The sequence below is a fragment of the Mauremys mutica genome, chromosome 5 (genome assembly GCF_020497125.1).
Source record: "Mauremys mutica isolate MM-2020 ecotype Southern chromosome 5, ASM2049712v1, whole genome shotgun sequence".
Classification (NCBI taxonomy): domain Eukaryota; kingdom Metazoa; phylum Chordata; order Testudines; family Geoemydidae; genus Mauremys; species Mauremys mutica.
In genome coordinates, this window is record NC_059076.1 from 16,331,391 (window position 1) to 16,345,187 (window position 13,797).

A 13,797-nucleotide genomic window follows, 5' to 3' on the forward strand; every position below is an offset into this window, starting at 1 on the left:
CGCGCGGGGAGCCCGGGGAGGCGGCCGGCTCGCGCCAGGGGAGCCCCTGACGTCGGAGGCGCGCGCGGCGGGGGCGGGGGCGGGGGGGGGAGGAGGCGGAGCCCGGCCCGGGGCCGCTGCCGGCAGCTTTATTAGCCCGGCAGGTCGCGAGGCGCCGGCAGGGCTCGGCGAGCAGCAGGCGGCCGCGCGGTGACTCTGCCCCGGCGCCCGTCAGCCCAGCGGCCCCGGCTCTCGCCCGGAGGGACCCGCGGGCGGGGCTGGCGCGCGGCCACCCCCCCCTGGCGTTCACCTCCCCTGGCCCGGCCGCGGCGCGGGAGACCCGCTCCGAGCAAGCCCCGGCCGCGGGACTCCCGGGTCTCGGCGCTGCGCGTGTCCCCGTGGCGGGGTCTCGGCAGGGAGCGGGACTCGGGATGGTTCTCCTGCCCCTGCTGTTGGTAGCAGCCTCGCTGGGAGAGCTGAGGGCTGCGGCGGCTGAACCAGTAAGTGGGTGCGCTGGATCCATCGCTTCGGAGCCCCCCACCCCCCCAGAAAGCTGCTGCCGTCGTTGTCTCCCTCCGCTTTTAGGGGGGGGGGGAGAGCGCGGTTGGGTTTTATGCCTTTACTTGCACGGACCCACTGTTACATTGCGCGATCCCGGAGGGAAGGTCGCTGCCGGAGAACTCCCTCCAGTGAGATCGCTGCACCGCCCAATAGCAGTCACTTCATTTATTGTCACCCACACCCGCCACCCCGGGAACGTTTGGCGGTTTTTATGTAGTTTTTCTTTTTGAATGGACTGGCGGTGAGTGCACGTGTCACGTTGCTTGATCTCAGCGGAGTTATTGCTGCCCAAAGCTAGGCGCTTCCCCTACAATTTAAACGGTTATTAGTCTCTCCAGTCATGGATAATATCAGCAGAGAGAGAAGAGTATTACCAACAGCAGCAGAGTTGCTCCGTTGGTTTTATCTGTCACCGTCCCTCTGTCCCGGGGCATGTGGCATCATGAATGAATCTGGAAGCTCGTTCCCTTCTCTCTCTCCCGTCTCCCCCCTTTCATTTGGATCCCTTAAGAAATCCATTCAAAGAGGGGTTTTCTTTTCAAGGCGCTTGTAATTGTCTTCTGGTCTCTTTCATGCCCGCGAGGAAACTCGTGGGCTGCAGAGAGAAATAATTCGGCGTTAGGGGAGAGCGATCCATTATGCACGTGTCAAAAGGGAATTGCTTGCACAATCCTTTTGCTGCAAAGTTTGCTTTGACAGGTCGGGGGAGCGTTTCCTGGCTTTTCCCTTTTCCGTTGCTGGGCATGTCTCTCCTCTACCCTCCTTCCCCCTTCTTTTTGAAGACTTCAGTATCCTCTCTTCTGTCCCCAGCAAGGTAAACCCCAGACTTGAATGAGTCCTTAGTCTGGCAGCAGCTACCTTGAGCCCCATCCTGCAGCCACCTGGGAGTTTTGGCATTGACTCCAGCAGGGTGCAGCAGGCTGCTCTGTCTGAATCCTGAGTATGTAGCTCTCCCATTTCTGCATGAGCTATTCAGCTTGATCTCTAACTGCCTGTAGGAAGGGAAGGGTAGTTTGCTTTCCTCGGTTTCCCTGGTATCAAAACTGTCAGCATACATGCCTGATTATTCCTTCACATGCCCACTCTTCAGGAATCATAGCTTTAATTAATTTTAAGGCCTTTGGCCACTGGAATTATTTTTTGGCACAGTGTCACAATTTATAGAATGGTTCATTCAGAATTAGGACTTCTTAGCTGCTCTATTTATGTTAAACTTATTATGGAGTCTATTCCTATATTGGTGGGAACAGCTGCTTATTCAGTTAGGGAAAAACACCACCTCAGAAAACCAAAAGCAGAAATCTACCAACAGTGCAATACAAACCAAATGATTTTCCACTTTCCAGAAACACATATTTTACAGTAACACATCACATAATAATTAAACTAACAGTTTTGTGTGTATATGTTTTTGTTTTTTTCCCCTCTGCAGGCTGGTAAAGAAGAAACGATCCAAATAGGTAAGCATCTTTTTTCCCCCCCCTCTGAAAAGGAAAGTGAAATAAATAAGTTCAATAAGTCAGTTTATTTAAACTTCTTTTCTTGAAGAAGACGCTATTAGTGCATGTGCAGACTAACAACATTTTCACACTTGAACCATAGATTCTTCCTTCCAGCAGAAATGTGTATATCTGCAGTAATGTAATTTGTCTTTATGCCCTCTTATTATCACCCTCACATTTCAACAAAATCTACACTTTCCCTTTTAAAAGAACAAAACCAAGAAAAGTTAAAAATTGGAGTGTGCTTAAATTGGCCGTTCAAATCTCATGGTAAATCAGATATGTGGAATTCTTTTTGTCTGGATACTTTTTGAATAAAGGAAGGAATCCTACTCAGTTTTGGGAAGGGCAAAACACGTTTTTGGACAGTCTTGATATTGTGTGTAAGCATTTAACATTTTTTTTTTAAGCTGGAAATATTTTGTTACGTTGACTGTGGAATATGGGGTGAATGAGACCCGAAGAAAAGGTTTCTCCCTCAGTATCCATTGGTCACTTTAAAACCTTGCTATCTCCATTACAAATTTAAATCACTTTTTGTTTTTTCAACTGCTACATTTCTCAAGGGACAGTGGTGAAAAAAAGAGACTGGAAATTCTGGAACAAATACTTTGCTGGTGCAAATGGGAGCAGTTCCATTGATTTCAGTACAGAATTTGCTCCTTTATCTTTATGGAAGGGAATGTGTTAGCTAGCAGAATATAGGAATGAGTGCCTGGTCTCTTGGATTCTCTTTTTGGGTTAGTATTTGCCCTGGGGAGTGTAATCTTATGTAGTTCTCAGTTTACCCATCTGTGAAAAGGGTGTTTATAATACTTTCCTGGGATGTTACGAGGCTTTCTTAATGCTTGTGTACAGTGCTGTGAAAGGTGCTATATAGGAGGGTTAGGCTTCCACCCCAGGAAACTCTCCCAAATTGGAGTTTTAACCTTCCAGTGTGTGCCAGGTGTTCTGAAAGCAAGTTCGAGCACTTTCATTAATTGTGGAGGTTTTTCTTTTAATTTCCATTCTGGCACTGAATTCTAGTGTGTTGAAGTTAATTTCCACTACTACCTATGAGTAATGGGAAGTGAGGTACTTATGTGGGTTTATGTTTAATTGGCAAATCCCCCCCCCACCCCCGGGCTATGTGCTGGCCTTGTGTTTTTGTTTTTGGTTGTTTACATGCAATTTGTATTATTTTTTAATTTCAGTAACCATAAACTATATGGAAATGCTGCTTTTAGAAATCATATTGTACTTCAGAAAAAAAATGCTTATCCTGGAAAATAGATCTCTCTCTCTCTTTCTTTCTCTCTCTCTTTTGTCTTTTTCATAGCTCAGTTGCCACAGTTTGGGAATGTTCTTGAGACACCCACAGAGACTAGGGATATGATCTTGGATACATGGGGCAAATCTGTATCCCTCTGCGTAGCTGGGCATAACTGGCTGTGTGCTCCATAGGGGATAGGTTAGGATAGAATTCTCTTTTTAATCCTGAGGTTGTAATAGGAGCCTTTGCAGTTGCTGTATTGCTTCCTTAGTAGTCTATTATGGATTCACTGGTCCTACTCAGGGCCATCCCTGGGGGCGGGGTGAAAGTGATGAATCCGTCACTTCTGGGACCGACCCATCACTTCTGGGACTAAGCGGTTTGGCCAATAGCACCGGCCTGCGGGGCCCCCGAAGCAGTTGCCTCGATTCGCCATACCCAGGGGACAGCTCTGGTCCGACTCGCAGTCTGCTCCTGTACCCAGATCTGTTTTCACAGCGGTATGGCTGGAGCTCCTGTTGAGCATAGCTGCATAGCGCTTGACATCTTGTGAGAGCTCACTGCAGCCTACTCTCTCCTGCATAGGACAGCTGCATAGATTTCATTGCCGTTAGGCTCTTTTGTGACTCTTGCTTGGGCTGGTAGATTTGGCCCATAAGCTTCTCAGATCGTCTGCTTTTGCGGAGGGTTACCAAAACAGATTGTATGTGACTTGCTTTACCTACTGCATTTTCCTGAATAGATAGTGTCTTGGTGGAGAAACATTTCTGCATTTAAAACATATCTGGTAGCTTTTAAAGTGCTGGTTTTTGCCCTAATTTGTACCGAAAGGGCATTTTTAAACCATTATTTTTAAAATGTCTTTGAGCTGCAGTAAATTAATATATTACTGCATAACTTAATTCGATGAGCAGGTGCACAATAATTGTCAAGCAGAAATCTTATTGTGAATGATGAGACTAGTTCAGGTGTTGGAATTAGAAAAGCATTCTTGTGAGATGGTTTTGAAACTCGGTTTGGTGCAACATCTCCATTCTGTGCGCTCCAGAATTCCACAGTGTGTACGTGCTGTGAGTTGCTATTGATGCTACCACTTGAAGGATGCTTTGGTTTCCAACTCTGAAATGACATTGGCAGGCTGCCTTTGGCGAGATTGAACAGCTTGTCATCTTATCCGGATAAAACCGTTTCACTGAAGGGATGCAAAGGGCCTGTTACGCTACAGGAACTGTGAAAATACCAGAAAGAATCCTGTATGGCCACTCAGGAAAGGAATACTTGAGTTGCCAATAGCACTGTGTCAAGTTCACAGTTCAGGAAATGAGGGCATTGAGGGCAGTAATTCACTAGCCACTAAACTTGAGAGCCTCAGTTTTTGTTTATCCAGTTTGAGAAACCTTGAATGTGATTTTTTTAGAAGTGCTGAACAACCACAGCTCCTACTGATGTCCGACCCATTTGGGACTCCTGAGGGTATCTTTCTTATTCCATCTTCTGCTTTCACTCACTCAGACCTTGCTTGTGGCCAAAAAGTGCCAGATACAGCTCCCTCTGAAGCCTGTGTGTGATGGTTCTGAATTGGCTGGACTGGTCAGAAGAGAGCAACCAAAATTGCTTCCTAAGTTCTTAGGGCTCTCAACACTTAACACAGGCAAGGGGGAGTAAGATTGAGACCCTAGTTCGGATCGTATCGTTACCCTTCCAAATGCTGAGAAATACTTTGCTAAACTGCTGGAGCAGCCCTCTTTGCCTCTGCCCTTTGTAAGGCTTATCACAGTCTCTGTTCTGTCATGATAAAGTGACAGCTGTATTAGGGGTTAACCGTTTATTTCCTCTAAAAGTGTAAGAATTCTTAACACTCTTTCCCAATTTTTCCCTTGAAAAATTGGCTTTGGATGCTCCCATCCTAGATATATTACAGTATGCAAAATGGCAGGCCCTTTTGTGCCCAACAAGCAGAGCATGTGCTGTGCTGGTGCTTTTAGCTTGGAGGGTACCTATTATACACGACTCCAAGTTTTGTTACAACTGTTCTTCTCCTATGATGTGGGTATAGTGTGTTTACTGATCAAATGACCAAATAACTACCTTCTCCAGTACTGGATACGGTCAGCTTAGGTAGTATGAAACATACAGTAGTTACGGTGGAAGCAAAGGAGCCACATCTTTGTGGTAAAAGTAACACTGGTAGACTTCATGTCATATCCCTGCAGGTTTCCAAGCTGCTACTTCTGCCTTTGAATATTACATGGTAGCTATTGTATTTCATCCTGCAGAGAAGCTATGACTGTTGTGTTATGATAAATTCATCACTATGAGCTAGATTCTGCCACCCTGACTGGCACGAAATACACCTTACAACTGCTCCAAGTAATCAGTGAAGGGACTCAGGTAGTCCGATACTACTCAAGTGGCAGAACGTGTCCTACAACCTCAGTGCAGATTCAAGTTGGAGGGTAGAAGCCCTTGTTTAAACACTTATTTATTGGTAATAATTAGCAAATAAAAACTTCCGAAATATTAAACCAAAAACTTTAAAAACTGGCTACCTTTAATTAGACATCTAAATAACTTGTCCTGATTTCCAGAGGTGCTTAATACACATCTACCTTGATAGAACGCTGTCCTTGGGAGCCAAAAAATCTTACCGCGTTACAGGTGAAACCGCGTTACATCGAACTTGCTTTGATCCACCGGAATGCGCAGCCCTCACCCCCCCGGAGCACTGCTTTACCGCATTATATCGAGGTAGCGGTGTACTCATTGCCTTCAGTGGAATTTGTAGGCATTTGGCATTTCAGAAAATAGGCACCTAAATAAGTGGACTTATCTCTGTATTTGATGCTTTGCTTGCCCCAGGTTCCAAAATTTGGCCAATACATTCTATTAAAAGAAAAAATCTCCCATAATGATACAATCCCTCTTTCAAATGCAGTTGTGCAAAGAAAGTGTAGGACATTAGAATCTTAATTATGGTTAGCTCTAATAAGGTAAATGATGTCAACTTGTGTGGGTCAGCCATGCTAAAGCTTTAATATTGTTTAGATTTAAAAAAATATATGGATATCTTTTTCTTACAGATGCGTCCGTTACCTGATTATGTGTTTTGGAACATTTAATAAAATAATGTGATGTTTTTATAAATGATTACTTTTGTCTTAAACAATGTACAATTGTAGCAAAAATTTTGAGGTCAGTTAAAAAATGAGGAAAAAAAATTGAACATAAAATTCACTTCTTTCTCCTCATGCTTTTCACTGATTATTAGTAAAACTTGGAATTGGCAAAACAGTGCAGCTTTGAAAATGGAGAATCAGGAAAAAAGGACACCTACAGATGGAATAGTATTTCCATAAACTGCAGTCTACAAATAAGGATCATTGATGTCAGCAGAGGAGTTTGGATCTCTTCAGTATTTAAGCTTGTCACATTTAATTTTAATTGCCTTTGAACAAGGGAGACTTCCTTTTCCAGTTAAACATTTACAGACTTTGGAAAGTGCTTTGCTGATGGCAAAAACGTTAATATGTCTCTTCCCACCCTTCATTCCCACCTCCTTGTGGTCAGCTGGCTGTTCTCATTATTAATGACTGCAACTTGTTTGCCCCCACAAACTGAAATCTGGGAACATTACCCATTAAAAAGTACAAAGTAACTTCTCAGATGTGCTACAAATTCAGGCTTTGATTGTCAGGCTATAATTTGTGCATTTTGGTTATCTGCCTGTGTGTGAAAAATACACAAATTCTGTTGGTGATAAAAGTAAGAAATCACTTGTGTTTTATTGTTCTGTAAGTGAATTTTAAGTAGAAATGATCCTAAGATGTGAAATTTGGACCTGGATTTTTAGCACCACTGAAATTTGGGGAATATTAGGATCCAGTGACAAAACTTGGAAGTGTTCAGATTTCAACTTCTTTGCTTCCCATTCCTTACCTACTCCAAAAAACAAACATACTCTCAGGGAAAAGTGGAATCCGGGGGTTTGATATGATTCCATCTCTAACTCTCAGGATTCAAACTTTTGATCTTTACACAAAATTCCCAGTGATTTTTAAATGGGAGTTCTGCATAAGTAAGGATTACAGGATCAGGCCCTAAAATTGTATGTATAATGGTTAAAAGCATTTTTAATGCTGATGTGACTGTATTGATTATGGGTGAGAGTGAATGCCTCCTTCAGGAAAGATCCCACTGTGAGTTGGTAATTTTTAATTGTGGTATGCATAGTAGTTTTCAGCACAATGAGTGGTATGAATGACTAGGCTTTTTTCACTAACCTTGACTGCAATACCTACATAACAGGCTTGAAGAATTTCCATTTCCAAACACCAGCAATTAATATTGTACATTATTTTCCTGACTGCCTCCACTGTTAGTAATATCAGTTAGAAATTGAGAATGTTAATGCAGAATCAACTTGGCTGCAAAACTAAGTAATCCCAACTGTGGGGAATGGGTTAGTGTTCTGAGACATGAAGCTGTCAGAGGGCTGGTGTCATGGAAGGGCACTGTTTCAATCTTTGGAGTGGTGGAAAGGGGTGAGGATGCCAAACTCTATATCTCAGCCTGTGATCTGAAGCCAGGATTGTTTTTTTTCCATGATAGGGTTGGGGAGGGTAAGAAATAGACTATAATTAGGAGAAATAGTTGAATGGAGCAATTGAGAATTTTCCAATTACATTATCAGTACTGGGTAGTCTGTTTGCATAAATAGGATCTGGATTATTCATTGGATTGATATTGGATACAAGAGCCTTTTACCTCGGTTATTCATTCAAATCTGTTTTAGGTTGAGAATGGATATGTTTTAATGCATTTAATTAAGTATGTTTATTTAGAGGCATTTCTGTGGCACACGTCAGTATCTGAGCCACTCAATAGTAAAGATGTATCAAATGGTACCAAGAAGGTAGCGCTGCCCTCTACACCCTCCACCACCCACTTTATAGGAATCGGGACTGGTTAATTCTTTTTGCATTGGCTGTCTTTGTGTGATCATTGGAGGAAATTCTGCCTTGAACCAGGTGTGCCACACAGCATGCTCCATAGGTGGTGAGATTTATGCTCAGACTCATATCCTGCAGCAGTTTGGTCCAGAATCATTGCCCTTGCACAGAGAATGCCCTTCCTTCTACCATCACAGGAGGAGACCTGGACATCTAATAGCCTGATTCTTCTCTCAGTGTAAATTGAGAGTTAAGGCCACTGTATAAAGTGGAGAAATAGCAGGCCCCAGGATGTCCTGGTTGAGGAAATATGGTGGGAAGTAAAGAAACAGAGACCTTCCCTTGGGTAACTTAGCCATAGTCCACTTGAGGCTTAAGTTTAGGATAGTTGGCCATTAGGTGGTTTATTTGAAATAAGTCATAGCTGTCATTTAACATTCAACTTCCTACGAGACAGATATCCATATACCACTAAAAAGCAAGTTTGTTGCCAGTCTCAAAGGAGACGAAGGACTGAATGGGAATGGAGGAAAAAAGTTACTCTCCCAACTAAGTGGCTCTTCCAGGAGGCTGGTGAGGAACTATGGGGGTAGCATGCACTGCCACCGCTTGTCTTGTACCTGTTACACAGCAAACACAGGACTTGCATTTCATGGACTGTCATCCTGGCACCCTTTGAGCATTATATTTACTCCTGCAAATATGTGCATCTAGACCCCAATTTAAAGCCTACAGATCAGCTACTTTTGCTGCTTATCAGGTAGGAATTGTGGCTCAAATCCTCTGTCCTGACCAGTGGTGGCAGATAGCAGGCAGGTAGGCAAAAGTGCTTTTAACCCACCTTTCCTCTCCCTTCAATCTGGGCATGTTTACCTGGTGGGCTAAGTTAGATCTGCCCCAGGACTACTCTGACTTACACAGCCTCAGCAGCTAGGCAGCTGGGGGTTTCAGCAATGCCTCCTTTCTCCCCTGTGCCTAGGGCAGGGAGCAGTGATGACATAGAGCCACCAAAGCAGATCCTACACCACCTGAGGACCCCCCCCCATGGAGGTAGCGTTAACAGGGTGTTGGATGTGCTGGCTTTACAGTTGCTCTGTCACTGGAGCAGGGTCAAGGATCTTGCCCAGCATCTCTCAAAGTTGGTTTTAAGTCACCTTCTCCATTCTCCTGAATCTTTGATCATATTCTACTTCAGGTTACAGGAGGAGGAAGGGAAAGAGTAGGTCAGTGCGTAAAAAAGACATTCATTGGAGAGCCACAGGGGGAAAAGTGAGAGCCCATAGGATTCCCGTCTACTCGGCTGTGTTAGTACATTGACAGGATGAATCATTGCAGTGGCATCTGCTGGGATGACTCTAGCTAAGAATCCCTCAGGTTTTATTTTTACATTATAAATCAGTTTTCTGAGATTGCCGAGTTACAATACAAAACGTGACACTTTCTTTGGAAAGCTGCAGTGCAAGGAAACAAACTGCTTTGTTTAATGCACATGTAGAACAGTCATGTGGGGTTTTGTAAAGGAGAATGCAAACAGGAGTTCGCTTATTTTGGCACTTACACATAAAGATCATGGAATCTCCTGAATACTTTGAAATGGAAAAAATTCAGGCCTTTGGTCTCTGTGTATGAAGCCTAAATTGTATGGGGGCCATATGCAATTGGAAACATACATTTGCACATACCCAATTTAAGCCCTAGAGCCTTACAGTCAAGATGCCTATCCAGGCATATCTTCATATGTTCACCCAACTTTGAAAAATGGGCCCATGTTCAAATTTTTATTTATTTATTTATTTAAGTTTAAACATCCTTGCTAGCACATGAAGGTACTAAACAGTTGTAGCTTTTTATACAGATCATTGTAATAATATCTCTGTGCTTAGAATTGAAGTGATGTAATAGGAGGAGTAAATATGATGCATTTAAAGGGCCAACTTCTGGTTGTATTGAAGTCAATGGAAACCTTGCAACTGATGACATCTGTAAGACTGGACTTTGGCTGAAATTGTTTTCTAAATACATAACATGATGGGCAGTGTTCCATTGAATACATTTTCTCTTTCGGTTTGGATCACTTCATGTTTATGTACGGTGGGGGGGTGGGAAATAATTCTGTGGTTAAAATTACTGTGTTAGAATAACAGTAAAGTCCTGACTGTAGCACAAAAGGAAGGAAATTCAGGATTGACTTTGAGGTCAGACAGAATGATGACATATAAATTAAATGCCCTTACGCTAACTAGGCCTGCTTCTACCCATTCTGTCTCTATAAAAGGGAAACTAGGTTGGCATAACTCCAGTACTGTAAGCAGTTGGTCATTGGGTTCTCTGCTCACCAATGGGTGGCACCTCCTTCTGTTGCAGTATGGCTGCTTCGTGGCTCAGCCCTCTGGCCAGGTCACCCTCTGATTTCCCCTTCTGGGGAAGTCTTTCAGAGTCCTTCTGCACCAGCCGCATCCCCTGGCTGTGTCATTCCCCAGTGACTTGGGCAATCTTTTCATTCCCTGCACCTAGCAATACCACTCTGCTGTGGATGGGAGGGAACCCAGGCCCACCCACTACTCTGGGTTCTAGTCCAGGGCCCTAAGGTGAGCAGTTAAAGTCTGGGACTTCACCAAACCTACTGCTCTGTTTCTTGGACTATTTCCTACCATGCTGCTTTAAGCTTCTCCATGAGCCTTCCTAGTCAGCACAGTTTCTCCTGGGGCTACTAGGTAAACTCTTCCACATGGGTTCCTATTCCACTTCCTTTTCCCTTTCCTCAAGGAGAGAGAGAGTGCAGGCTTCTTCCCTAATGTAGTGCTTTCCACACAGCCTAAATCTCCCTCTCTTTGCAGCTCAATTGGCTGATCAGGCCCAGCTGGCCTAATTCAACTCTTTCCAGGCCGGTGTGGGGAGCACAACCCATTTTACAGATGTACATTAAAATACCCCCAACCCTACTTTAATTTATATCTTCTGGCTCCTCTGATACATTCACTCCACTGATGTATAAAGGAGTCTAAGTAGTGCTAAGGGATTTTAAGTCTGTTTGTAAGGTTCGAACTTACATCAGCTCTGAATTTAGGCCTCAAGTGCATTATTCATCTTATTTGTCCTTGGTTTTCTGGTGTCTACTGCATAATACTAATCATGGAAGAATCTACAGTACTTAAATACAATGGATGAGTCCATGACACAGCTGTAAGTGAGTTTCTTTGCTCATCATTATTTTGGTGGCTACCTGTTGTTACAGTATGTAACTGTTCTCCATTTTTCAAACTTGTTCTTATACTCTCGTTCTAATTTTGGTTTTTGTGTGTGTGTGTCTTTGTTTTTTGGACAGATTCACCAAAAATCAGACAGAGGCTGTATGGGCTAGTGACTCCGATCAGCACCAGTGCGGATGGAAGCTTTATCTCCAATATTCTTTCCGCAAACCATCAAAGAAGATTAACAAGGGATGTATCCCAAAGCCCCAAACAACTGTATTTTAACATCACAGCTTTTGGAAGGGAATTCCATCTCAGGCTGAGGCCTAACACCCATCTGGTGGCTCCAGAGGCTGTAGTGGAATGGTATGAAGACTTTGTGGAAAGTGGAAATGGAACTGAGGCTGGTAACAAAAGTCAGGCTAGAAGCGCAACAGAGCGGATATGGAAAAAAGAGCCTCTGTGGACCAATTGTGCATATGTTGGAGACATCACTGATATCCCGGGAGCATCTGTTGCTATTAGCAACTGCGACGGTCTGGTAAGATTTATTCCGTGGCATATATGTTTGGATCTTTATCCCTTTTCCACAAAGCTTTAGTTACTGTTAAGTATCCAACAGTTATGATATAATTTGGTTAACTTCATTTTCCAAAATCCATTAGAAATTGCACACTTGTTTTATGTGGAGTCATTGGGCCTCAAGGCGGAATACCTCCATTGCTGGACTTATCCCTTATTGACATCACCGTAGGAGAGAGACAAATCAAACCCACTAGTGTTGTGTTTTGGTTTTTGTGATATGTTAAGTTATCATGAGCAGTTTTATAGTCCGTGAGCTTACAAAAAATAGATATCCAAGTCCAATATTATGCATATTTTTGAGATGCAGCAAATTCACACACTGAACCCCCAAAATAACAATGACGGTTTAAAAATAATCAGGCATGTTTCTTAGGAAAAAAATAGACCCCTATTTTTCTATACTATTCTAACTCTTTAAAAGCATCAGTTGGATCACAATACTTATAGGTGGTGTGTCCTGAAGGTACTTTGGCCTGGTTGTTATGTTAGACTAAAGTATGTCAGTGTAGATTGAGCAGCATTGGCTGTAAAGATAGACTGGGTTGGTGCACTGATGCTGTACATAAAGACTAGACATATAGTGACTGCATATGCAGTTCATTAACTCAATTCATGTGGCAAAGAAAGAGAGTACAATATAAGTATTATTAGCTTTAAGTAGTAGAAGCAGTAACATAAACATAATTGCAACTTCGTTGAAGATTAATATAGAGCTTTTATATACTGCTCTTCGAGAGAGAAATGGGATGAGCGGACCTACAACAACAGACGTCCCTTCTTTGAAAGAGCTTCCCACCTTGGGTGCCAGATCCTGGCCTCCCCACCAGCTGTTTTGCTCTGCTCTACAAAGCAGACTTCACTAGTTACGTAGAGACTCCCTCTGGGTAAGGGGAATCTCTGGGTATCTTAGGGTCAGTATAGTTGCTTTGCCACTCCCAGTCCCTGGCCTCCAGAAAGCAATTATCACTTAGGGCAGAGGTGGGCAAACTTTTTGGCTTGAGGGCTGCATCGGGTTTTGGAAATTGTATGGAGGGCCAGTTAGGGGAGGCTGTGCCTCCCCAAACGGCCAGGTGTGGCCCAGCCCCACCCCCTATCCAACCCCACCCCCCCTGCTTCTCGTCCCCTGACGCCACTGCCCCCGGAACCCCTGCCCCATCTACCCCTCCCCGTCCCCGCTCCCCGTCCCCTGACTGCCCCTGGAACCTCCACCCCCGACTGCTTCCCGCTGCCCCATCCAACCCCTCCTCTCATTCCTGACTGCCCCCCCCCCCCGGGACCCGTGCCCCCATTCAACCCCCCCTTCTCCCTGACCGCCCCCGGAACCACTGCCTCTATTCAACCTCCTCGTTCCCTGCCCTCTGACCGTCCCGACCCCTATCCACACCCCTGCCCCCTGACCACCACCCCGAACTCCCCTGCCCTCTATCCAACCCCACCTGCTCCCTCCCCCTTACTGCGCTGCATGGAGCACCGGTGGCTGGTGGCACTATAGCTGCACTGCACAGAGCACCAGGACAGGCAGCGGCACCACCTGGATGGATTCAGCCACACCACCGTGCAGCACAGAGCACTGGGCCAGGCCGGGTTCTGCAGCTATGCTGCCCCACCGCCCAGAGAATTGCGCCGGCAGTGTGGCGCACTGAGGTTGAAGGGGAGGGGGAACAGCCGGGGAGGGGCCGGGGGCGAGCATCCCGGGGCAGGAGCTCGGGGGCCAGGCAGGAGGATCCGGCCTGCGAGCCGTAGTTTGCCCATCTCTGGCTTAGGGGGAAAAAAATGAA

The 13,797-nt window shown here is 44.7% G+C and overlaps 1 protein-coding gene across 1 annotated transcript in view; it reads left to right on the forward strand.

Annotated features, from left to right (window-relative positions):
- The first annotated feature begins 242 nt into the window (after positions 1–242).
- ADAMTS3 (ADAM metallopeptidase with thrombospondin type 1 motif 3) overlaps positions 243–13,797 on the forward strand; it is a 208,715-nt gene continuing 195,160 nt past the window's right edge. Inside the window, exons 1-3 of the mRNA XM_045019044.1 lie at positions 243–479; positions 1,973–2,000; positions 11,569–11,975. Of these exons, the coding sequence (XP_044874979.1) occupies positions 411–479; positions 1,973–2,000; positions 11,569–11,975 (504 nt within the window). The 5' untranslated portion in view covers positions 243–410. The remainder of the gene's footprint in view (positions 480–1,972; positions 2,001–11,568; positions 11,976–13,797) is intronic.